The sequence below is a fragment of the Primulina tabacum genome, chromosome 1, assembly GCF_025594145.1.
Source record: "Primulina tabacum isolate GXHZ01 chromosome 1, ASM2559414v2, whole genome shotgun sequence".
NCBI classification, from domain to species: domain Eukaryota; kingdom Viridiplantae; phylum Streptophyta; class Magnoliopsida; order Lamiales; family Gesneriaceae; genus Primulina; species Primulina tabacum.
This window is the reverse complement of record NC_134550.1, coordinates 54,536,857-54,561,111: the sequence shown is the minus strand read 5'-3', so window position 1 is coordinate 54,561,111 and position 24,255 is coordinate 54,536,857. Positions and strand designations below refer to the sequence as shown.

General features: G+C 35.3%; 2 protein-coding genes and 1 pseudogene across 3 annotated transcripts; 1 reads left to right on the top strand and 2 right to left on the bottom strand.

The window, feature by feature from the left end:
* Positions 1–3,125: 3,125 nt before the first annotated feature.
* Positions 3,126–7,686, bottom strand: LOC142513287 (UV-B-induced protein At3g17800, chloroplastic-like; annotated as a pseudogene).
* Positions 7,687–9,173: 1,487 nt separating this feature from the next.
* LOC142550528 (putative glucan endo-1,3-beta-glucosidase A6) lies at positions 9,174–11,657 on the bottom strand. The gene is made up of 3 exons (XM_075659604.1): positions 11,386–11,657; positions 10,015–11,301; positions 9,174–9,417 (listed from the first exon to the last, which is right to left on the bottom strand). The coding sequence occupies exons 1-3, from the start codon at positions 11,444–11,446 to the stop codon at positions 9,380–9,382; spliced, it is 1,386 nt and encodes a 461-aa protein (XP_075515719.1). The 5' UTR covers positions 11,447–11,657; the 3' UTR covers positions 9,174–9,379.
* Positions 11,658–20,331: 8,674 nt separating this feature from the next.
* Positions 20,332–24,116, top strand: LOC142550514 (peptidyl-prolyl cis-trans isomerase FKBP62-like). 2 transcript variants are annotated; one of them, XM_075659591.1, is made up of 13 exons: positions 20,332–20,655; positions 20,738–20,824; positions 21,519–21,779; positions 21,865–21,939; positions 22,044–22,124; positions 22,210–22,404; positions 22,493–22,588; positions 22,666–22,841; positions 22,931–23,053; positions 23,136–23,282; positions 23,374–23,501; positions 23,608–23,702; positions 23,821–24,116. In XM_075659591.1, exons 1-13 carry the CDS (start codon positions 20,472–20,474, stop codon positions 23,877–23,879), a joined length of 1,707 nt encoding a protein of 568 aa, XP_075515706.1. In that variant the 5' UTR covers positions 20,332–20,471; the 3' UTR covers positions 23,880–24,116. The 2 variants fall into 2 exon arrangements, with proteins under 2 accessions (XP_075515706.1, XP_075515712.1); XM_075659597.1 differs by having other exon boundaries at positions 23,608–23,735.
* The last annotated feature ends 139 nt before the right edge of the window (positions 24,117–24,255 follow it).

The following is a 24,255-nucleotide window of genomic DNA, read 5'->3' as shown; positions in this document are numbered from 1 at the left end:
TTTATTAACTCAAGGAATCATTTAATAAATAAATTTGAGGATTTCACCGTGATTGTCAATAATTAAATAATTAATTGAATTTTAACACGTGTCAACATAGTAGAGTTTGGTACTGTTGTGTGTCTTATTTATTTATTTGAATTTGAATCTCTCCTTGATCGTTGAATACGTCGTTTTTAATTGCAATTATTTTATTTAATAGTTTAGATTAATAATCCTTATATCATCTTTTATTTATTTGTCTAGTTTAAGTTAAGTGATATAAATTCTACTAATTAAATATTAATCTATGTGAGATCGATATTTTGACTCATCATCCTTTTACTACAACTTGACCTAGTCCGCTTGTTAGATTTATTCCCAACTGAAATCGTCTGTTAGACGCCCTGTGTTGATCATCATTGGGAGGTCTTTTAACGTACGTGGGGTGATATAATTAGGCTGAAGTAGGTATGAGTTGTCGGACTTGATAATATCAGTGAACAAAATCATGGGCGATTCAACCATGCTTACTTGTGCATTGAAAACAAAGTCATCACTGAATTCTCTCTTATAAATAACATGTTTGCTTTGATATTAATAAATTTTTTGTATTATTCTTATTTTTTTTTGTGTAAGAATGATTTTACGAGTTTCGTTGTACCTGTAACATTATTCTTCAAACATTCGACAAAAAATGAAATCAAGCTACTTAAAATTTTCGATATCTGATCATTGTATAATATTTATTTGGATTGAAAAGTTTGAAATTAAGATTACGGAGTTATTTCAATAATTAATTCTAATACAATCTATCGTTCCAAATAGGAAATGGAAAGGCGAGATACAACAACGTTTATTTTAACCTTTCATTTCAATTGGGAAGATGGGATGCATCCACTTTTATGCAAAGTTCTAAGAAGCGTGAAGCGCTCTGAAGCGCGGATGTCGAGCTCCAAGCTTTTCAAGCTTAAGCGAGATTAGCACATGTTTAAGCGTGAAAAAGCGTTTTTTATCTTTAGTGTAATTGTAATTATCTCAAACCAATAAATAGATAAAATAATACATAAATATGATAAATTTGAGTCTGATGCATTAATTCTTATATTTATAAAAGAATAAAAAATTCAAAATTACAATCTTTATTTGTTTTTGCAACTAGACCACATTAAAAATTCTAAATATTTGTCAAATCATTATCAGACATTCTTAATCATAATTAAAATTAAAAAATAAACATCTAAATTATAAACCTAATTTATTATTTTAAAATAAAAACACATACCTTCAAAATAAAAAATTAAAAATAAATTGATGTTATTAATTGTGCTTAAGCACACTTAATTAAATATCTTAATTACGTTTAATTCGGTCAAACTACAGTTTAACCGTTTTTTTCCGCTTTTTTCTGAAGTGGGGCGTTTTTGTTAGCTTCAAGCTTAACCGCACTTAAACTCCTAAGCGAACTTTTTAGAACACTGGTTTTTTGTTTTCCTCTCAATAAGAAATGAAATTTCAAAATTCTTCATTAATATAATATTCTTCTATTAGATTTATCATTTGGCCAATCATATCAAAAAAAGACCAATTTTATATTTTTAATTCGTTTCAGGCGTTGATATAGTTACGAGTGAATCTCTTGTAATTGTGAGTCGAATCGACTCGATTCATATTTGAAGTCAAATATATTACTTTATAAATTTATTATTATTATTAAAATGAAAAAAACATACATATAATAAAATTATAAAAGAATTACACAATATAATTATCAACCCAGTCTAATTGAGGTATCAATCCATAATATTTTCAGAAATAAAAATATATGTGGTTGCATTTTATTTTATTTTATTTTATTTTTATCTCAAATGGAAGATGGTAAATTTCAAAAAAGTCAACCCTATAGACGTACGTCTTACGCATTCTTGAAAGCAAACAAATAATTCAAGAGTAATTTCACAACTTCAATGGCTATTATTTTACATTCTTCATATAAATTTTGAAACTTCCAATGGTCATCCGAGTAGGTCGGTAACGAGACGATTTCAAGAATCTATTTTTGTAAAACGGGTTAACCCGATCTATATTTAAAATGAAAATCAATATTTTTTAACATTAAATTTAATATTTTTCGATGAATCAGGTCGGATCTCGGAAAATTGACTCGTGAAACGATATCACGAGAATTGTGTATCCGAGGTTTAAATCTCACATATGCACAAATAGCAAACATATTTCTAGTATGTATATATTGTAAAAAAAAAGGTTCCACATATTGATTCAATTCACAACATTCTCAGCCACATATCCAACAGCATCCTTGCAATTTTTCAACAAACCTGCCACAATTTCGCTCACCATCTGTAAACAAGCATTCAACAGTTCTAGAAATTCCTCCACAACCCCATCAAACATAGTACTCCACTTTTCGATCAATCCGGCTACTGCTGAAGCTATACCAGATGGAGTACTTAATGTCACTTCTTTAACGAGATCGAACAAAAATGATACGATAGTTATAATCTCTTGGATTATAAAACCGAACAGGTACTGCAGTAATGCCTTGATCATGTCTCTGACTTGTTCTAGCACCATTTGGCTGCCTTCTCCCTGGATTTTGAGCATCTGTATCCATTTCACGAGTATATGGGCCGTTGCAGTGAAGATCAAACGTGTTATTAAGTTCGACAACGTGCTGAAAACGAAAAATAAGGTTTTCAAGAGGAGAACTATCATTTCTGGAGGATGGAAATCAAGAATGTTGGAAAGGAAGACAAGGGTTGTGATTTTTTTGGCAATATTTTATTTTCAGCTAGAGTAACGAAGAAGGAAGTTGTATAGACAGTTTCATCGTTGAATTTCAGTTATTTAATCTGCTTTCTTTTTTTGGAGTTTAATATAAGCTAGTTGTTTCCCACAAATTATAACAATTCAAAGTCATTTTAAAAGGAAGATTGAGTATGATACAAGAAATTTGAATTTGAGGAGTAAAGAAAGACTTGAGGTAGAGAAGGTCAGTTATATTAATTAAGTGGCAATATATCTAATCTGTCTTTCTTAGGGAGGAGCATCTCTTCTGCATCATACAGAAATCCGACTTCGTTTAACCAATTCAAGAATTCATTACTAATTCTGTAGATCTGGAATATATACATTAGTTTGTCGTTAAGAAACCAAAGCATGTTCATGCATAAGCTTGAAAAAAAGAAAACTAGTATGCACAAATATACGAGCACAGATCGTGCTAGAGTAGGACCATACTCAGTTTTCCTCGAGCATATACACAGCATTAACACGGTTTTCTGCTTCTAGGAGGAAAGAACCAAAAGCGATAGCTTCGAGCACAAATCTCTTCATTGAAATTATCTCATCAGATTCGAGCTATCAGAATCACAGCCTCGGTAGACTTCGATTTTGCGCATCTGGATAGTTTCTTCGTCAAATCCCATCAAATAACGCCTTAAATTTTTTGGTTTTTTAACTGATCCATGTGATACTTGACCCACAGAAGCAGACCTCGCATTGCTGCTGTGGCCGAAGGCAACGAGCTTTGATTCTAAAGAAAATGTCTCTGGCACAGGTACGTGGGTACAATCACCAGTGCTAAAGTTGCTATGGTAAAGACCCCATTCCCAACTGTGTCTTGGAGAAGCGGAGTTCAAAAATTATCCATAGAGAACCGAAGCAGCATACAATTTGCAGAGACGGAGCCTTTCAATCTCAGAATGGCCCAACTCTCTGTGACATTTGAATTTGTCCTCCATCCAACAACATCATTCAAATGTTCCCTCACCATCTCCACAGCCTCAGTGCTATGGATAGACTCTAGTTCCCAGTCCCTCGAAGGCCAAATCTCGAGCCGACCATTAAAGACACATTGTGAAATCCGGGGGACTAGATAAACTCCAATCTCAGAAAACTCGTAGTAAATAAGAATATACATAAAATCTTCAACCCCAGCTCGGCATTCATCCCTTTTCAGTTCCGCAATCCTCCTGCCAAAATTACATTCAAGTTCGTCCAAAAGTGCACAAAGTGAACGATTTTACGTAAGTCAACCAACATTACCAATATTTCAACATCTGTATTCCCACAATCACGAATTGATACCAAATTACATAGGCAATCAATATATATATCACGAGATTAAATTACTTGATGAGGCCACACAATGTCCGGCGGCAGTACAAGTACACCCTCCTCCAGTCGTTACAGGAATTCGATGCACTGATACACCCTCTCCGGCCCACGCCATTCTCAAAGAGTTCTGTGTTTATGCAAAAACAGGGATGCAGTTCATAAAAAGAATAAAAGCAAATTGCCTTGATCTTGACGTGGTAAGAAAGATAATGTCAGCCAGCATACATAAATCAACACCTAAATCCTTCACTTGCGTACCAATACAATCAAGAATTTTGGTTTCACTTCATAAAGTTAATTCGAGTCTCGCGTGTAAACTTTAAGATTTGCATCTAGCGGCCATTCTATTTTTTCGAACATTATTGTAGGATCCTGGGCATTCATGAAAATCAAGACATATGTATAATACCTAAAGTAATTACTTGGAATCAACAAAAAAAGGATTATTTTTTACTATCCAACAAAAAAAGGATTATTTTTTAACAAGCAAATGACAAGTCACGACACCACAATTACCATCAGAAAATCAATACAGGATTTATAATATCCCTAAAAGCATGCAACAGGAATCAACAAAAAAATAACTTGGATTATTGAAAAGATGAAAACCTGCAATAAATGCATAGGCACCAACCAACCTGTGAAGACAAGCTTCGTCAGAGCCGAGGCTGGGCCGCATACGCACATCGGCTTCATCCCTTACAGCTGCTAGCATCTCCAACTGCTCCATAGCCGCGAACTGAAAGCTACCCTGATCATCAAGCAATACTCCGCTCAAGAACCTCCCAGCCGGCGTCCTGGGCTCCAACGGCGCGTTCAAGCCTCCAAACTCACACTTGCTAGCACTGGCCAACTCAGCAATCGCGTTAATGAACACGTTCAATTTTTATTTTTTTTTTTAAGATTTGCCAGAGGCGTTAGACTTCTACCATCTTTTTGAATTTTTTAATATTTTTTTATTTGTGATTATTTTAAAAAATTTTGTGAACATAGTTACACTACAACGACAATCTTTGAATTAGTATTTTACGATTTCTGTTACGTTTATTTTATATATTGTTTTTATTATTTTATGTGAGTGATTTATTTTTATATAATGTACTCTTTTATTTCAAGTTTACAATAAAATTTTAATTTTAAATAAATGACACTCATAAAATAAGAAAAAATAATGAGTGTTAATGTTAAAATTAAAGTATTATTTACTTCTTGTTCAAGATAGAATAAAATTCGAAGTTTTTTTTTCTCAAATTAAAAATTTTCCACTTTTTCTCAAATATTTATCTACTCAAATATCTCATATTTCACAATCAAATATCCCACCAACCAAATATTTATGGATCCCACTATCACTTTAATTAATATTTTATTTTCATTTAAATAAAATCATTTAACCACTTTAATTATTTTCATCTATTATTTAGTATTATATTTTTATTGAATAAAATAAATATTAATAAAATTAAAAAATTTATAACGTACTATACAAAACTAATTTATCACAAAACAATATTTATATAATCAATAATAAAAAATTACAAACCATAAAACAACATTTATAATAATAATAATTGAAAATTAGTAATTCACGAATATACTAAACAAAAGACATGAAAACAGAAATTACAAACCACAAATATAGTCAATTACACCAGTCGTTCACTTATCACGACGACATGTCTTCCAAATGTGTTCAACCAAATCGTGACGAAGCTGATGATGCATATGACTATAACGTAACTCTGTATTTCTTCGAATGTATTCGCCAAATTCTGTGGTTGAACCCTGATTGGTTATGAAATTATCTCGTTCTTCAAAATCCCACATTGATATTGCATGACCCTCGTCCTCAACAATCATGTCGTGTAAGATAATGCATGTATAGATGATTTCTGTGCATTTATCCATAAACCAATGTCTCCATGCTTCTTATAATTGCCCAACGAGCTTGAAGAACCCCAAATGCCCGTTCAACATCTTTTCTTGCAGCCTCCTGTCTTTCTTTGAATTTCATTCTTTTGGGATCCTGTGGGCATGAGAAACTCTTCACGAAAGTGGCCCATTCCGGGTATATACCATCTGTTAAGTAGTATCATTTAGTATAATGTGTACCATTCACAAGAAAATTAACATCCGGTGCATTTCCTTTCAAGACGTCATTAAAAAGATGTGACTCGTTAAAAACATTGATGTCATTACGAGATCCAGCCACTCCAAAAAAGGCGTGCATATCCACAAGTCGGCTGATGCAACTGCCTCAAGCACAATTGTTGGGTAGCCATGATCGCCTCGAGTGTACTGGGCTCTCCACGCGACCGGGCAATTTTTCCAAGCCCAATGCATGCAATCAAGGTTTCCTAACATGCCAGGAAAACCATGTCTTTACTCATGCATTTCAAGCAAACGAGTGATGTCGGTTGCATTGGGTTTTCTTGAGTACACACGCCCATATATTTGCATAACACATTGACAAAATTTGGACAAGCATTCAAGTGCAGTTGTTTCACCCATCCTTAGATACTCGTCCAATTGGTCGGCTGGGCCTCCATAAGCTAGTTGGCGGATAGCTGCCGTGCATTTCTGAAGTGGTGATAAGCATTTTCTTCTCGCAGCATCTTCTCTCCATTTAAAATATCCATCAGGATGATTTTGCAAATTAGTGACTATGCGCAAAAACAACTCCTTCTCATTCGGAATCTCCGTCGGAACATGTCATCGGTATAAACCGGTTCAGTAGAGAAATAATCATTAACAAGTTGAATGTGCCCAGCTACACGTTCTCTGTTCATTGATCGTCTTCTTTGTGCATTTCCATAAGAAGTTTGAATTAATTCAGCCGCTCTATGTTGATTATGCATCATCATCATGAATAATTCTTCACCAGGATCAGATGTTGTATCTTCTGGAATGTTTTCTCTGTTATTTTCAGTAGGATCTTGAGACATTTTGGAACAAATGAATAGTTGAGTATAATAGAGAATGCAGACTGGATGTATTGTGAAGAATAATTAATGATTCATTTCCTACTTATATACATTTTCGTAACGGCTATTTTGTAACGGCTAGTTCATAATTTTATCCACACACATATTATATATATAAATATGTCTGTACGTATATGTATAATATATATTATAGATCATTGTCACAAATTAATACATAATTTAAAAATATAAATTTCAAACCACATTACATGTTCAATCTTTTTAAAAACATAAATTGTAAACCACACACAAAATAAAATCACACTAAAATACATGATTTTAAAACCTAAATTGCAAACCACACACATAATAAAAACATGACATCAAATACAAATTACAAACCAAATTACATGTTCAATCTTTTTTGGAGCTGCTCACATATCGCTAGATGGTTATGAAGTTGTCCATCCGTCATACATCGTGTGTCCATTACAAGTAGTTTATGAGCTTGAATGAGTTGATCCACTTTCTTGTTGTTATTATATTCTTCCATCTGTGTTACTGATTGTTGCATAGCCTCGGTAATTTGATCAACATGGGTCACTCTTTCTTTGCCTTTCTTTTTTGCGGCCTTATGTCCCATAGGACGAGATCAAGCTTCATTGTACTCTGTATCAACACTTGGTGTAGCATTAGACGAGACAGTATGTGCACCTGTTCAGATGTCCTTGCCTTCTTTGTAGACCGGTGTCCTGAAGATTGAGGAGCATACATAGGACTATCTTTAACAACCCTCCACACGTGTTCATATTGAAAAGTAGATTTCAAGGTACTCTTGTATTCTTCATGAGCTCGCATCATCAAATCCTCGTCACTCCATCCACTTGGTCGATCCGTGTACCACATGGTCGATGCTTTGGCTTTCTCTGCAGTTCTTTTTTTAGCTTTCTTCTCTCGATTGGTATTGTAGTATTCTACAACCCGTTTCCAAAAAGACTCACTATTCTGGGCATTACCAACGGTTGGGTCTTCGCTCATCATTGTGTATGCTGCTGCAAGGATCTTATCATCTGCTACTGTCCACGCTGTCCGCTTGCCATGATCTCCATCTGAATCTTGGCCCGTCTCGCTTGCCTGATTGAGAGTAATATTTTCAAGTCCTATTTGAGACGAGAAAGAAGGAAATTGTGAATTTCGGAATTCGTAAGGTACTTCTACCCCTTTATCACTATCACTTGCATCAACACTAGCCCTTCTTGATTCAGTTGATTGAAACCCCAGTGATTGAACATGATTAATTCCATGGGATGGAGCTTGCACAAAATATTGGCTACTCTGCCAATATTCTGGGGGGCATGTATTCCACGGAGGTAGAGGGGCGTTAAAAAAATATGGTGGTGGATATGGAAAATGTTGCAAATTCTGTGGTTGCTGTGTAAGAAATGGAAATGGAGGATGTTGGACACTTGGACGAACTCGAGAATTTTCTCCACTTGAATTTTCGTCTATATTTGGAGAGTTCAAAATATCACTGAAAAAATTATTGGAACTATTATCCTTTTCAAAATTTTTTTGTGAGAGAAATATGTATGTAGGATGTTGAAAATATGAATTTTAATTTCTCAAAAACTTATGTATTTATAGATTAAAATTTGAACGTTACCCAACGTTCAAAACCTAACGTTCTTAATTGACCAGAGAAAAAAAAGTTGTGCAGAAAAAACAATTGACCAAATAATCGACCAAACGTTCTTAATTGACCTAACGTTCAAAACCTAACGTTCTTAATTGATCAAATAATCGATCGATGTTTTAAATGGTCGACCAATTGTTGAAACCAATTGGGTCGGTCGACCAATGTTTTTGGTCGACCAAGCTTGGTCGATCTCGGATTCCATTTAATTGTCCACTACAGGTTTTAACGCGCGAGTGCAATGCACGCACGTGTCTCAAGTCAGCGTGAAACTCACGCTGGCTTGAAGAAATAAAAAAAAATTGCAATACCCGGTTACAAATTTGTAACCGGGTATTGCTCTGACACACAAATCAATGTTGTGCAGTGATAAATATTTAGATGGAGAGAATATTTGGATGACGTGACATGTATTATATACACAATTGTGGATGTCCTAACAATCAAATTCAAATGTTTTTTTTGTGGTTAAATAAATAAAATTAGAACTTATTTCGACCAAATAAAATAGAATAAATGACGTGGAAAGTGATTCAGTGGCCCAAGTTAGCGGGCTAGTCGGTAGTCCAATAAGCTCACCAATCTGGCCTAGAAGTGATCGAATGAGAGCCCAATAAGGGCTGAACACGCCTTCCGTTCCGTGTCAAAGGGTAACACTCGGAAATTTGCATGCTTTGTGACCTACAATAAATTAAACGACAAAATTATATAAATTCAATTAATATAATAATATATAAATGACTCATCACAAGACATTGACTTACAATATTAGATTCTAATACTCTATAAGGAAATTGGAAAAGAAAAAAGAAAAAAGAAAAAAGAAAGAGAGCCATACAAAAGGACATATGGAGCCTCCACACGTCATACTTGCATAAAAGATGCCATTTTGGTCAATTTATTGGCAACGTTAATGAATACATCCAAATTTTTCAATATTGCAGCATTGAGCTGCAACATTGAAAAATCTCTCTACTAATTCACATTTCTTCTTTGGATGAAATTTTTAAAAGAGGATGTTTTAAATCTCTTATCAAAAACTTGTGTGAGACGATCTCACAGATCGTATTTTGTGAGATGAATCTCTTATTTGAGTCATACCTAAAAACGTATTACTTTTTTGCTAAGAGTATTACTTTTTATTGTGAATATCGATAAGGTTGACCGTCTCACGTATAAACTTAAACTAAACTCTTTTAGATGTAATAAATTTAATTTTTTTTATTAATTAATGTATTTTTAAAAGTTTGGTTAGAACATGAGGTGAAAAAAACTTACTTGGATCTTTGGAGGTAAGTGCCGCTAATCCGTTGAAAAAACAAGTAGCTCCAGCCGACCTTAGTTGAGTCCAGTAAGATGTAAATGCGTAATTGGCATGGTTGACCAATGAATTCGGGAGGTAGCATTTCCCACCGGGTTGGATCGGCTCGCAGGTCCCATTGCCCTGACTGCAAGCGTACGCCAACGCCTCGGCCACGGCCGTCTTGTTGGCCCCATTTGCCACCACACACCATAGTCTCCCGCTGCTCTCGGGCTTCGGCAGAACGGGGTAGTCCGATGCCGGGGTTTTGCCTGATAAATCAATGGGATACACGTGTGACCCGTTCGGATACAACAGCCCGAAATTCCGCTCCGTACCCGGACCCGGCTTCTCGTTCTCGTTGTACAGTGCGAAGATCATGGTTGGGATCACCGCACCGGGGCGAGCGGGTGTCCCGATCGGTGGCTTGGCCGTGAATTTCTTGACCACATTGCGGTTGTAAGTGGCGGCGTTGTAGACATTGGCTCCGAGCTGATCCGGGTCTCCTCCACTAGGCCAACCCGTTTCTGCGAGGAATAGCCGAAGATTCGGGTACCCGAGCCGCTTCATAGCGAATATAATTGCATCCAACATTTGGTCCAGCAAATTGGTGTAGACCAAACCCGAAATTGGATCCGTGTAGGTTAGATTCGTGGACTCGAGCAAGGCGTATTCAAGATTAATCTGGAGTGGTTGGCCTACCCACGCGAAATACGTGTACACATCAACGAAGAAGAAAGATTTGGTCCTATACAAGAAACGGAGCAATGGTTTAATCACTTTTTCCCTGACATCGGACCTGAAAGTGCCGTTGGAGGGCGGGTATGAAGATTCCAGGGCATCCATAGTTAATGGAGTTCCAACCTTGATTTTTTTCAGCCCGAACATTTTCACAGAGTATCTGATTTTGCACATGGCTGGGACAAGCCTGAACCAGGTTGAGTTCGGTTGGTTGCTTAAAATTTCGTTCCCCACGAGAAGGTAGCGGATCTTAGATTTGCGATAGAAAGGAACAACATTTGATTGCACCCATTCATCCGCGAGCGTTTGGTTAGTGGAAATGTCGGGAATGAGGTTGTTCGGTACCATGATAGAGATTTGAACGTCGGTGCTTTGGATGGATTTCAGGATTTTTGGGTTTGTTCCGTAGATTTTGATGCATTTGGCGTGGAGTTTCTGGATAAGTTTAATGGACTCCGAAGGGGTGGGGAGATTATTGCCCAGCTCCCCATAGCACACACCCATTTTCGGCTGCATTACACCACCTGAAATCAATCCCAAAAAAATTGAAAAACAGTCATCATACGGACATAAACGACCCGAACTGGGTAGAGTTTCAAGAAACTTACTGCAGAAAGAAGCTGAAAAACAGAGGAGGCAGAAGAGAAGTGAAATAGCAAATGAATCCATGGCGGCTTAGATTCGTTGTGTCAATATTCAGACGTGACATAAATCGAATAGGAATGATGAATATATAAAGAAATTAATAGTTTGGAGTAATCGATGAACATAACTTTGTACGGATCTGAGAATTATACAGGAAAACGTGTACGGAACACTGAGATCTGGAAGACATCTATATATACTATATTATGCACGTATTGATTGGATTGAGAGATTTTCTGCTTCAGGGTATGTTTGGTTGGTAGGATGAGATAATTAGTGGATATCAATTTTGTGTGATTGTTTAATTTGCATGCAGAGATAGTTAGTATTCGAGATTAAATTGGTTTTGTTTGGTATGCTTTTTTTCATTTTAAGGATAAAATTGTGTATAATTTTTTTATACGACAAAAACACATCTCTTATAATGTGATTTTTTTCAACCTACAGTTCTCACCACTCTTATTTAGGGGTGATCAAGATTTCGGTTAAACTGAATTAACCGATCAAATCGAACTAATTCGGAAATTCGGTTCGATTATTTCGGAAATTCGGTTTTCAAATTTAAAAAATTCAGTTATATCGGTTAATTCGGTTCGGTTACGGTTTTCAAAATTTTGAAATCTGTTAACCTAATTAACCGACATAATAAATATTATTATTTAATAAATTTTTATTATTTATCAATTTTTATATATTTTTTAGTTTTTAATTTTAAAATCGATATAATATGTATTAATTGTGTTTAAACAAAACTTATACATTTGTGGTGTGTTTGATTTTATATTTTTATGCATTTGTGTATATTGTAGTGTTCAAGAAAAACAACATATATAATTAAAGTCAAATAACAATTTTTTTAAAAAAAATTAAACCGAATTAACCGATTTTAATTCGGTTCGGCTTTCATCGGTTATGAAAATTAATTCGGTCGATTCGGTTATGGCTAAATATTTCGGTTCGATTCGATTATCGCTAATTCGGTTCGATTACCGACTGAACTGATCGAATGCTCACCCCTACTCTTATCCATTCACCCTCTAGCCTCATCGCTTCTTCCTCGTTCACCGCTTTTTCTGCCTCCAAGAAGATACGCACACTCCGTTGCACTTTTAGCTTGATTTTTTCACGTTTTTCTTCACCTCGTGTCTTGATTTCATCTGCAGGGCATGTGGAAGTTTGTGGGTTTTCTTCGATTTTGTTACTCTTTTGAGAGTGATGGAGCAGCTATGGCAGAGACGGCTGGCAATCGGTGATGCTTGGATTCGGGACTTGTTTACCAAGGAAAATGAAAGACTTAAATATAGCTCTGCAGAAGTGCTTCAAATCCCCAAACAGTGACGAGTTGTTCCCTGCTGAAGAAACCTAGATTTCAAGTTGATGCTGCTCGGTGGAAAAAAGTGGAAACTACGTATAAAAGCTTTTGTCAAGGGGAGGGGTCAATGGAACTCGTAATATCTGTATTGTAAATGTCAAGATTCATAATACCTTGCCTCACCGAGGATTTTTTTTTTTCTCCCCACATTTTCAAGCTCACATAGTACTTTAATCTCGAGCCGAAAGTTATCCTTCGAAATCTTAAAAACCAGTCAAACCATGGACTAAGTCTTAATCCTAGCCTTATCACCCCTGCTAAATTTAAGGCTACATTTTGGTTTAAAGGATAAAATAATGAAATGATTAAAAAAGAAATAATGAAAAGAATGATTGAAGTAGATAATGATAAAATAATATTATGTTTGGTATGATTGTTAATAATGTAATAAATAATAATCTTTTGATAAATTGACAAAATTGCCCTTCCAATTTTGTGGCGACGGTCGGCCGGAAGCGACGTCGACGACGACGATGGGGGCGGTCCGGCTATCGACCGGCGGTCGGCCGACAGGAGGAGACGGCGGTCGGTCGGTCGGCGGTCGGCGACAGCGGCGACGGGCGGCGGCGAGTGGCGGTGGTCGGTCGGCGGCGGGGGTGGTCGTCCGATGGTCGGTGGAGGGAAGTGGTTGTGAGTTTGGATTTAGGAATAGGGTAAAATTAGAAAAATAAGATGATTAAGAGTGAGATAAATAATCCTAGGGGGTGAGGAACGATTATTTTATCACACCTAATATAACCTAATCATTCATAGGAGGGATTGACTTTGTTAAATAAAAAACGTACCAAACAGGTGATTAGGTAGATTAAAAAAAATAAACCTACCTAATCAATCAAACCAAACACAGCGCAAGAGAATTAGCCCATATATGATATTATTACTTCATAGCTACAAATAAAAACACATTTATCAGCCATTCATTTCAAATCCATCGATTTTGATTATAGTTTTATTGTTAATAATAAAATAATACACTCTTGAACATATACATTACTTATTTACACATTAATTCACGAATTAGAATGCATTTCAAATGTCAAATTCATCATAATTAACATAAAACACAATATAAACAAGCAATATGTATATATGAAGTTTATGGTCTTTATTTTCTAAAAATACGATTATGTTTGAAAAAATGATAAGCAATAATTAATTGATTTAATATAGATCTCTTGTGAGACGATCTCACAGATCTTTATCCGTAATACGGGTCAAGCATGCCCGTATTTGTAATAATAAGTAACAATTTTGATATAAAAAGTAAATTTTTTTTATTAATAACTCAAATAGAAGATTTATATCACAAAATTGACAATGAGACTATCTCACAATTTTATTTTTTTGTTGTTTTAATGTATAAGTAATAGGTTATATCGTGTGACAACTTGTGATTTGAAGATATTGTACAAATGATCGAGTAATTAAGCTCGGGTAAGAAGATTTTGCTAACCTCGAAGAATTTAAGATATTTTAAAAATTAAAGAATAGACGTATTTAAATAATGTATTTGCAACCACGAGTTAACTAGCTGCGTCTAAATGTCAACACTTTCTGACTGTAGGTAGGGATGTAATCGAGTCGAGACGAGCCGAACTCTTGAATGTTTGAGCTTGGTTCGTTTATAATCGAGCCGAGCTCGAGCTTTATTTAACGAATATATGCATGGCTCACGAACTTATTCAAGCCTTTATCGAGCCTAAACAAGCTTAATAAATATGAATTATACATTTAAATTTTCATTAAATTAATTAAAAAGTAAATTATATATTTTAAAAAAATATATTATTCTTATTAAAATTTGTAAATTTATTATAATAAATAAATTTAATAGATTTTTCTATATATTTAATAAATAATATGCAAAATCAATAAATCAAATATCAAAACTATTATTTTTTCATCTAAAAGATTACTAATGAACTTACCAACGAACATGTTCACGAGCTAACGAGCCGAATATTGTAAAACTTAAGTTTGATTTGTTTATCTTAACGAGCCTCATTAAACGAGCTCAAACGAGCTTTTATCGAATCGAGCTTCGAATAACTCACAAACGGTTTGGTTCATTTATATCCCTAAGTGTAAGGTACATGAATTCCCACAAATTCAAAACCAAACCATAAATGAATAATGGCACTACAGCTTGAGAGTAGGGGTGAACAATATTTCGGTTAAACCGAATTAACCGACCGAACCGAGCCAATTCGGAAATTCGGTTCGGTTATTTCGGAAATTCGGTTTTAAGTTTAAAAAATATCGGTTATATCGGTTAATTCGGTTCGGCTACAGTTTTCAAAATTTTGAAATCGGTTAACCGAACTAACCGATTTATTAAATAATATTATTTAATAAATTTTTATTATTTATCAATATATATATATATATATATATATATTTAAATTTTTAATTTTAAAATTTAATTTGTTATTCTTATTCCCTTTCACGAATCACAATCAGATTCCCCTAATTCAAATCATACTTCATCCGCCGCCCACGGCCCACCCATCTCTCGGCGCCGGTCATTCTCTATTCTTCAGTCTTCACTGGTAAGTTTTTAAATACTGGAAATGTGTTTTGTGTGTGTGTGGGCGATAATATAATTGAGGAAGGAAGGCTGCTGAACTGTACTGTATCCATTCATTTTTGCTAATGTGTATATATAATAATATAAAGAAGACCCCATGAGTGGGCTACAACATCTGCAACCATTTACTCGTCTTTTCTTTTCAAAGTACCCACCATCACTTGGGCGTGGACCCCCACAATCGTCTCCCAGCTAACACACACTCATTCCATCTTCTTCCATAGCTTCACAGACACAAACTTCCATGTATCGTTCATGGGTGATTGAGGGAAAAAAATAATGTTCAATATAGGCGGTGAAGTATGAGTTATTTAAGCATCTTCTCCGAAAGAATTTAAGCATAATCTATTTTATTTGCCCTAATTGCAGGAACATTGTTTTAAGATTTAATATTGATGAAAATTATATTTTCTTACTTGTAGATGTCGCAAGAAAATATATCAAATATGGATGTTGATGGTAGTTGTTCCATGCCAATGCTACCACCTTCAACTGGGATGGAAACATGTGCAGATTCTAAATCAAAAATGACAAAGCGAAAGCCAATGAAAGCAAGAAGTGAGGTATGGGATCATCTCAAAAAATTTGAAAATGACAAGAAAGAAAAAAAGGCCAAATGCAATTACTGTGATAAGAAACTTTTTTGTGATCCATATAAGAATGGAACTGCGAGTTTGAGGGCTCATATGAACTCATGTAAAAGTCACCCTCATGCGTGAAACACCTCAAGCACAATTAAGTTTACAGTCGGAGGAAAAAAAGGGTGAGGTGTCTTTAACATCTTGGAAATTTGATCAAGAAGCTTGTAGAAAAGTTTTAGCTAGAATGATTGTTGTTGATGAGCTCCCTTTCAAATTTGTACAAGGAGAAGTGTTTAAAGTATTTATGGCAATGGTGTGTCCAAGGTTTATAATTCCTTCAAGATGGACGGTTGCACGTGATTGTGTTGGTTTATATACAGCTGAAAAAGAAAGTTTGAAAATTTTGTTGAATAAAGCATCACAAAGAGTTTGTTTGACAACGGATACATGGACATCGATTCAAAAAATCAACTACATGTGTCTAACAGCCCACTTTATTTATAATAATTGGCAATTACATAAAAGAATTATCAATTTTTGTCCAATTTCAAGTCATAAAGGTGAGGCGATTAGCTTAGCAATTGAAAATTGCTTAAGGGATTGGGGAATTGATCGAGTTTTCACTATTACAGTTGACAATGCAAGTTCAAATGATGTTGCTGTCAATAACTTTAGAAGATGGCTAATTGGGATTCTACTATTTTGAAGGGAGCTCATATTCACATGAGATGTGTAGCTCATATAATTAATTTAATTGTTGTTGATGGTTTAAAAGATATAAATGAATCTGTGACAAGGGTTAGAGATGCGGTGAAATATGTTAAGCAATCTCCTGCTAGATTAAGCAAGTTCAAGGAATGTGCAAAGCTTGAAAAAATTGAAAGCAAGAGTTCTTTATGTTTAGATGTATCAACAAGATGGAACTCGACTTTCTTGATGTTGAATGTAGCTCAAAAATTTGAGAGAGCTTTTGAAAGATTTGATGAACAAGATCCATTTTTATATAGATCTTCAATTCAAAAAATGGAAAATTGTTTTGAATGATGGAAATGTGATATTTGGAGCAGATGGTAAACCACAAAAAGAAATGAAGACTTATGATGGGAGACTAACATGTACTGATTGGAGTAATGTTAGACTTTTTGCTTCTTTATTGCAAGTTTTTTATGAAATAACATTGAAGGTTTCAGGTTCATTGTATGTCACTTCCAATACTTTTGCTCATGAGATTAGTTCTATTCATACTATATTGAATGAGTGGCAAGAAAGTGATGATATTGATGTGCATTCCATGGGGTTAAGAATGAAAAAAAATTTGACAAATATTGGGGAGATCCTGATAAGACGAATAAGTTGTATTATATCGCTGTGGTGCTTGATCCAAGACATAAGTTGGATTTTGTTGAATTTATGTTGGTAGAGTTGCACGGAGCTGAAAATGGGGCAAGAGTAGGAAAGATAGTCAAGGAGACTTTATTTGCTTTGTACAAGAATTACAAGGATAAGATGGATCCTAACACCTAAAAAATGTTGTCTGCTCAAGAATCAAGTGATATTGAGTACAGAAGCTTGACCCAAACCGATTTGAAAAGACAATCAATCTTTGCAAAATACAAGAGACAAAAGGCACAAACTTTTAGTGATGGAAGTATATCAGAGCTCGACAAGTATCTCAATGAAATGGTTGAGGAGTATTATGATTCTTTTGACATTTTGGGATGCTGGAAGCAAAATTGTCATGGATTTCCCATATTAGCTCAAATTGCTCGAGATGTTTTGGCCATTCCTTTTTCAACAGTCGCTTCTGAATCTGCTTTTAGTACAGGTGGTCGAGTACTTGATTGCTTCAGGAGTTCATTAACTCCTATGGTTGTTGAAAGCCTTGTTTGTACGCAAGATTGGCTTCGTTCATCCCCAATACCAATCAATGTTGAAGAAACTTTAGAAGATGTTGAAAAACTTGAACAAGGTAACTTTTTTCGGAAAAAAAAACTGCTTTGTTAGATTTTATTTACCATTAGAAAAACTAGTTTATATTTCTTATTTGTCACCATTTATTTTTCAGATTTTTCTAAAATTGTGTTGGACTCTTCTTCAACAACACAAGGCTCAAGGGGATAAGTGAAGTATGAATGACTCTTACCATTAAAAAATACATGTATTGTTTTTTAACTCATGCTCCTTCCTCTGAGAAAGAAATAAGGTCAGACCTTTTCAGTAAAATCCGTACATTAAACCGGACACCCGAAAGCCTTACCCACGTTCACGCGAAAAGCAGAAGAAAAAGAAGACTTTCGCTAAAGACGAGCTATTCTTTATCCCGGGATCAGAATCAGAAGGAAAGGAAGTAAATATACGCAACCTGAGAAACTCTATGGCCACTGCTTGGGATAAAAACCTTATATCCTTCTGACCCTGTTCTTGATCCAATGTGGAGACAGGGTATGTTCGTTATACCCTTCATGACTCGTGACTAATCAGATTTTTGTTTAATTTCAGATGTTCAAGATTTGAGCAAGCGGAAAGAAACTTGATATTTTGATGCATTCAGTGCACTGTTTCCTGGACAATTTTGTGCTGAATCTCCTTCATGGAACTAGATTTATATATATATTTTTTGTGGCCATGTTATGTTATTTTATAAAAAACATGTATTAATTGTGTTCAAACAAAACATATACATTTGTGATATGTGTGATTTCATATTTTTATGCATTTGTGTCGACGGTAGTGTTCAAAAAAAATTACATATATAATTAAAATTAAATCACAAATTTTTTTTAAAACTAATCGGTTAATTCGGTCACCGACCGAATTAACCGATTTTAATTCGGTTCGGTTTTCATCGGTTATGAAAAGTAATTCGGTCGATTCGGTTATGGCTAAATATTTTGGTTCGGTTCGGTTATTGCTAATTCTGTTCGGTCGGTAACCGAATTAACCGAATACTCACCCCTACTTGAGAGTAATTAGTTTGGTTGAATTCGCTGGGTTTGATCCTTATCCTTAGCTAGCAAAAGTGCAGTTATTGGGGACCCAACGACCTGAAATATTTGCAGATCATAGCTACCAATTCCAAATACCCGTTGGAGATTTGTCAATTTGCTCGCTGATTGGACCTCGAACGGCATCCTGCTTCCATTGGTCATGTCTTGCGGATTCCTGTCATTATATCTTGTTTTTATTGTACCTTAATTTTTTCACAAATTAATCTGAAACGAACATGTCAGGAGAGTGTTTGCAACATGTAAATAATATATATATATATATATATATATATATCACATGTGAGAGTTTCCACAAGAAAATGATATAGCCTTGATAATAAGTAACCTTTTGGTACTGCCTTAATTTCCATCTTTTCAGAATGTATGCATTTTAAGTCCCTCTACTTTTCAGATTTCCCGACTTTTAAGTTTTAACAGCACTTTCATGTCATTTGTTTCTGGGATAAATTTGGAAAAGATATACCTAATATGTATTGTTAAAATGGTATATCCATGAGTGGTTTATTATTCCTAAAAACACTAAAGGTGAAACCATGTTCTAATTTAATTTGTAGGATCTGGAACCTGCCGCCACTAATTTTTTGTGCGCACCGGTAAACTTCCAGAGTGATGTAATTGTCTGCAAATCACGTTAGTTAGATAAACTACACTGGAAAAACTTTATGTGACAAATTCATCCAATAAAATATTGGTGAGGAGAATCGAACTTCTGACAATTGATTAATAACTCAAATACTCTATAACTTGAAAACTTTTAGTGCGCATGTTCTAGCTTATTTGAATAATATTGAAAATCATTCTCATATGTAAAAAATAAGATTTCTAAAATAAAAATATGGCAAAAATTTTAATACATGAGAACAAGTTACATTATTGTAATAAAGTCAATTGAACATGTTTGGCATGGTTTTGGCGGCTATTGTATTAATTTGAAAATTTACTCAGTCAAAACAGACAAATAATGACTGCGAGTTCAATCGTCGTACCCCGAAAAAGATAGATTAGCAAATGTAAGTTTTGTTGTGTACAAAATATTTTATGTAGGTGAATGAAAATCATGATATAGAATCGTCGAACATAAGATATTTTTAATTAAGTAGATCTCATGTGAAAAGATTTAATATATCTATATTCGTGAAATGAGTCGAATAGTTGAAAATTAATATTTTTATATAAAAAATATGAATTATAAATGAGAACATGTAAATCGAAGTTTATACCTATTCATCTTTGAAATTGAATGAAATATTTAGTTGCATCATAATTATGTTACATAGAATTACCATTTGAGTATGATTAAAAAATTTAAATAAATTGGACGAGTCTCTAGAATGATCCTGACCACTCATCCAACTCGGGCCACGAAACCCTAACACAGAACTCTCTAGAAACCCCGGCCCTCTTAAATACCTTGTTCCATCTAACAACTCGGCAATTCCACTCTACCAGTGCGCAATTATTCAACCGCTTTAGGAAGCTTTTTACTGCCTTGACGACTAGAATGGAGGACGATTTCGATATGACGCCGCCGCCGGAGGGGATGGACGAGGACATGGATCTGCCGGAGGAGAGCTCCCACATGAAAATCGGTGAAGAGAAGGAGATCGGGAATCAAGGTTTGAAGAAGAAACTTGTTAAAGAGGGTGAAGGTTGGGATACTCCGGATAATGGCGATGAAGTTGAAGGTAAATTGGTCGCTCCTGATTATGTCCGGGGTTATTTCTCCTTATTGATTGATTGTTGACAGTTTTTTTGCGATTTCTGTAGTTCATTATACTGGAACGTTGTTGGATGGGACCAAATTTGATTCGAGTCGCGATAGGAGGGATCCTTTTAAGTTCACTCTTGGTCAAGGTTAGTAAATCATCATCGAATCTTCTGATTCTCTGTCCAATCCTTGCGTCCGAAAAGGATTGGATTATTGTTATTGATTGTTAGTAACCGATTTCATCAATCATTCGTACTTTTAGAGATGCGCATATATGTCGTCATCTTTGTCATTGACAGTGACTAACGCATGCTGTATAGGTAGCAGGATAGGAGCTAACTTCATATGTACTTGTGCGTATGATGTCATGAAACTTGGTACTGGTTTCATGAAAGGCAATGCATTGGTGATAATCGCAATTTTTTTGTAATATATGAGCTGCCGTAGAAAAATTGGAGTATGACAGTTCGTTGGCGCATATTAAATTTGGTATTTAATACATTTTTGACACTGATGGAAAAAACAATAATTGATGTTAGATATCGCTATTATAAGAGTAAGAGTATATTGTACTGGCAGTTAAAGTTTTAGAGAGATACTTTGCTGTTCGATAACTCTATCGATATTTATAAGAGTGAAGAGTATATTGAACTGGCAGTTAAAGTTTTGGAGGGATCATTAAAGTAGAGAAATCTTCTTCGTTCCACCTGCACTGCTCTCAGGATTTGTAGAAATGATTTTCGTCTTCATTTTTTCATGCCGCACTCTTGATATTTTTGTGTCAATTTTCCTGTTACTGCTGGTTTGGAAAAGAAAGTGACTTCCTCCATCTTGTGACAGGGCAAGTCATAAAGGGATGGGACCTAGGTATTAAAACAATGAAGAAGGGTGAAAATGCCGTTTTCACAATACCAGCTGAGTTGGCTTATGGTGAATCTGGCTCACCTCCGACTATTCCACCAAACGCGACTTTGCAATTTGATGTGGAATTGCTGGCTTGGGTTAGTGTGAAGGATATCTGCAAAGATGGCGGGCTTTTTAAAAAAATCCTCAGCCAAGGAGAGAAATGGGAGAATCCTAAGGATCTAGATGAAGTTCTTGGTATGGGAACAATTCTCCAATTTTTATCTTAGGTGCTAAAAGACCAATTAAGCCCTAACATAGTATGCTGCTTTCTCTAATCCAGTTAAGTACGAAGCCAAGCTGGACAATGGAACCGTTATTGGAAAGTCAGATGGAGTTGAGTTCACTGTTGAAGCAGGTGCTCTTTTGAAGAATTATGCAGTTTTTAATCTTCCATGAGAGAGCTATTTGTTCTTTTGTTATTTAGACCTTACCTAATAGGATTGGTAACTCTGTCGTTAGGCCATTTCTGTCCTGCTCTTTCCAAGGCTGTGAAGACAATGAAGAAAGGAGAAAAGGTCCTCCTAACAGTCAAACCTCAATGTAAGTTATATGGTTGCAAGTTATCAAGACACTGCAAATTGGTTGAATTCAACAGCATAAATATCCCCGTATCTACTTAATGCAGATGGGTTTGGTGAAAAGGGCAAACCGGCTTCTGGTGATGAAGGAGCTGTTCCCCCCAATGCCATATTGAATATTTTTTTGGAACTTGTGTCATGGAAGACAGTTTCCAATGTCACGGATGACAAGAAGGTTGTTAAGAAAATACTGAAAGAAGGGGAAGGATATGAGCGTCCAAATGAAGGGTCAGTTGTTAAATGTAAGCACATGAAATGATCTCGGTGGTTTTTGTTCCTGTCAATTATTGAACTTGTGAATCTAACAGTCACATTTATTTATTGGTACAGTGAAATTGATTGGAAAGCTAGTGGATGGTACTGTTTTTATTAAGAAAGGTCACGGGGAAAGTGAGGACGATCTTTTTGAATTTAAAACAGATGAAGGTATATATCTGTATGCCATTTCTGTTTGTTGCATATTTGTGATAATTGAGTTGATTCTGACCACTCCTTTTAAACAGGGCAAGTGATTGATGGGTTGGATAGGGCTGTGATCACAATGAAGAAGGGTGAGGTGGCAAATTTGGAAATTGCCCCAGAGTATGCATTTGGTACATTGGAGTCGCAGCAAGAGCTTTCTACAGTTCCTCCCAACTCAACTGTGTACTATGATGTCGAGCTCGTCTCTTTTATCAAGGTTAAATATTAATGTTTGTTTTTTTTAGCGTTTGAGTGCATTGGTCAGAGTGACAAATTGGAGACTTCGTATTTTACCTGGTTTTTCAGGAGAAGGAATCTTGGGACATGAAGACAGAAGAAAAAATCGAGGCAGCTGGCAAGAAGAAGGAAGAAGGGAATGCACTTTTTAAGGCTGGCAAATATGAGAGAGCCTCCAAGAGATATGAGAAGGTTAACGAGTTGGTGTTTTGATTTTCGAAAGCTAGTGTCTATATCTTGTCATCTTGTGGCTCACTTAAAAATTCATGACCAGGCTGCCAAGTATATTGAATACGACACATCTTTTAGTGAGGAGGAAAAGAAGCAGTCCAAAGCATTGAAGGTGACTTGCAACTTGAACAACGCCGCTTGCATGTTAAAACTGAGAGATTATAAGCAGACAGAGAAGCTTTGTACCAAGGTTTGATTTAGATTTTTCATCTCTTCCTTGTGTGTTTCCTTTTTCAAGGACATTATGATCTTGAAAGGCTAATGATGAGCACCGTGTGAAGGTGTTGGAACTCGAGAGTACGAACGTGAAGGCTCTGTATAGGAGAGCTCAAGCTTACATGCATGCAGCAGATCTTGATTTGGCTGAACGTGATATCAAGAAAGCTCTTGAAATTGATCCCGACAACAAGTACTTTTAATCGTTCTGGCCTTTACAGTCCCAAAATGATTCTGCTTCATCCGAAGGTTTAGTTGTTTATTTATTTATTTATTTATTTTTGTGCTAATGGAAATAGTGAGGTGAAGCTTGGGTACAAAACTCTTAAAGTGAAGGCAAAGGAATATAACAAGAAGGATGCCATGTTTTATGGCAATATGTTTGCCAAACTATGTACGTAAGATGCAACCCGTTGAAGCTAATATCGTGAGTTGCATCATTCTAGTTTGATATCCTTAGTTTTCGTATGTCTAATTGATCATTTGTGCAACTGTGATTTTTTTCTTAATAGTGAAGCCGAACGCAGCTCCTAAGGAGGCAGAGGCAATGAGCATCGACAGCAAGGCATGATTCAGTAGGACGCGGATTTTTCATTTTGTTTTAGAAACCTAGTTGGTTACCGTTGAAGGATACCTTCTGTTCGATTATGGGTTTTGATATATATATATATATATATATATATATATATATATATGAGTTTGTAAACTTAGCTGTATCTGCATAATCTGATGCGTTATGTTGTCTTTTGAATGTAGAGGGGTTCAATAATATCTTCCATTATTGCCGAAATATCATAGTTTTGTTTCATCTCTGAGACTTTAATTCCTTCTTAAAAACTTGTTCCTGGTTTATCTCATCTGGGTCTTAACGACTGACTTTGCATGCCTTTTATTTTTCTACGTAATTACTAGTTTAAAATAAGTACAATTTCCACCATGGTCGAAAA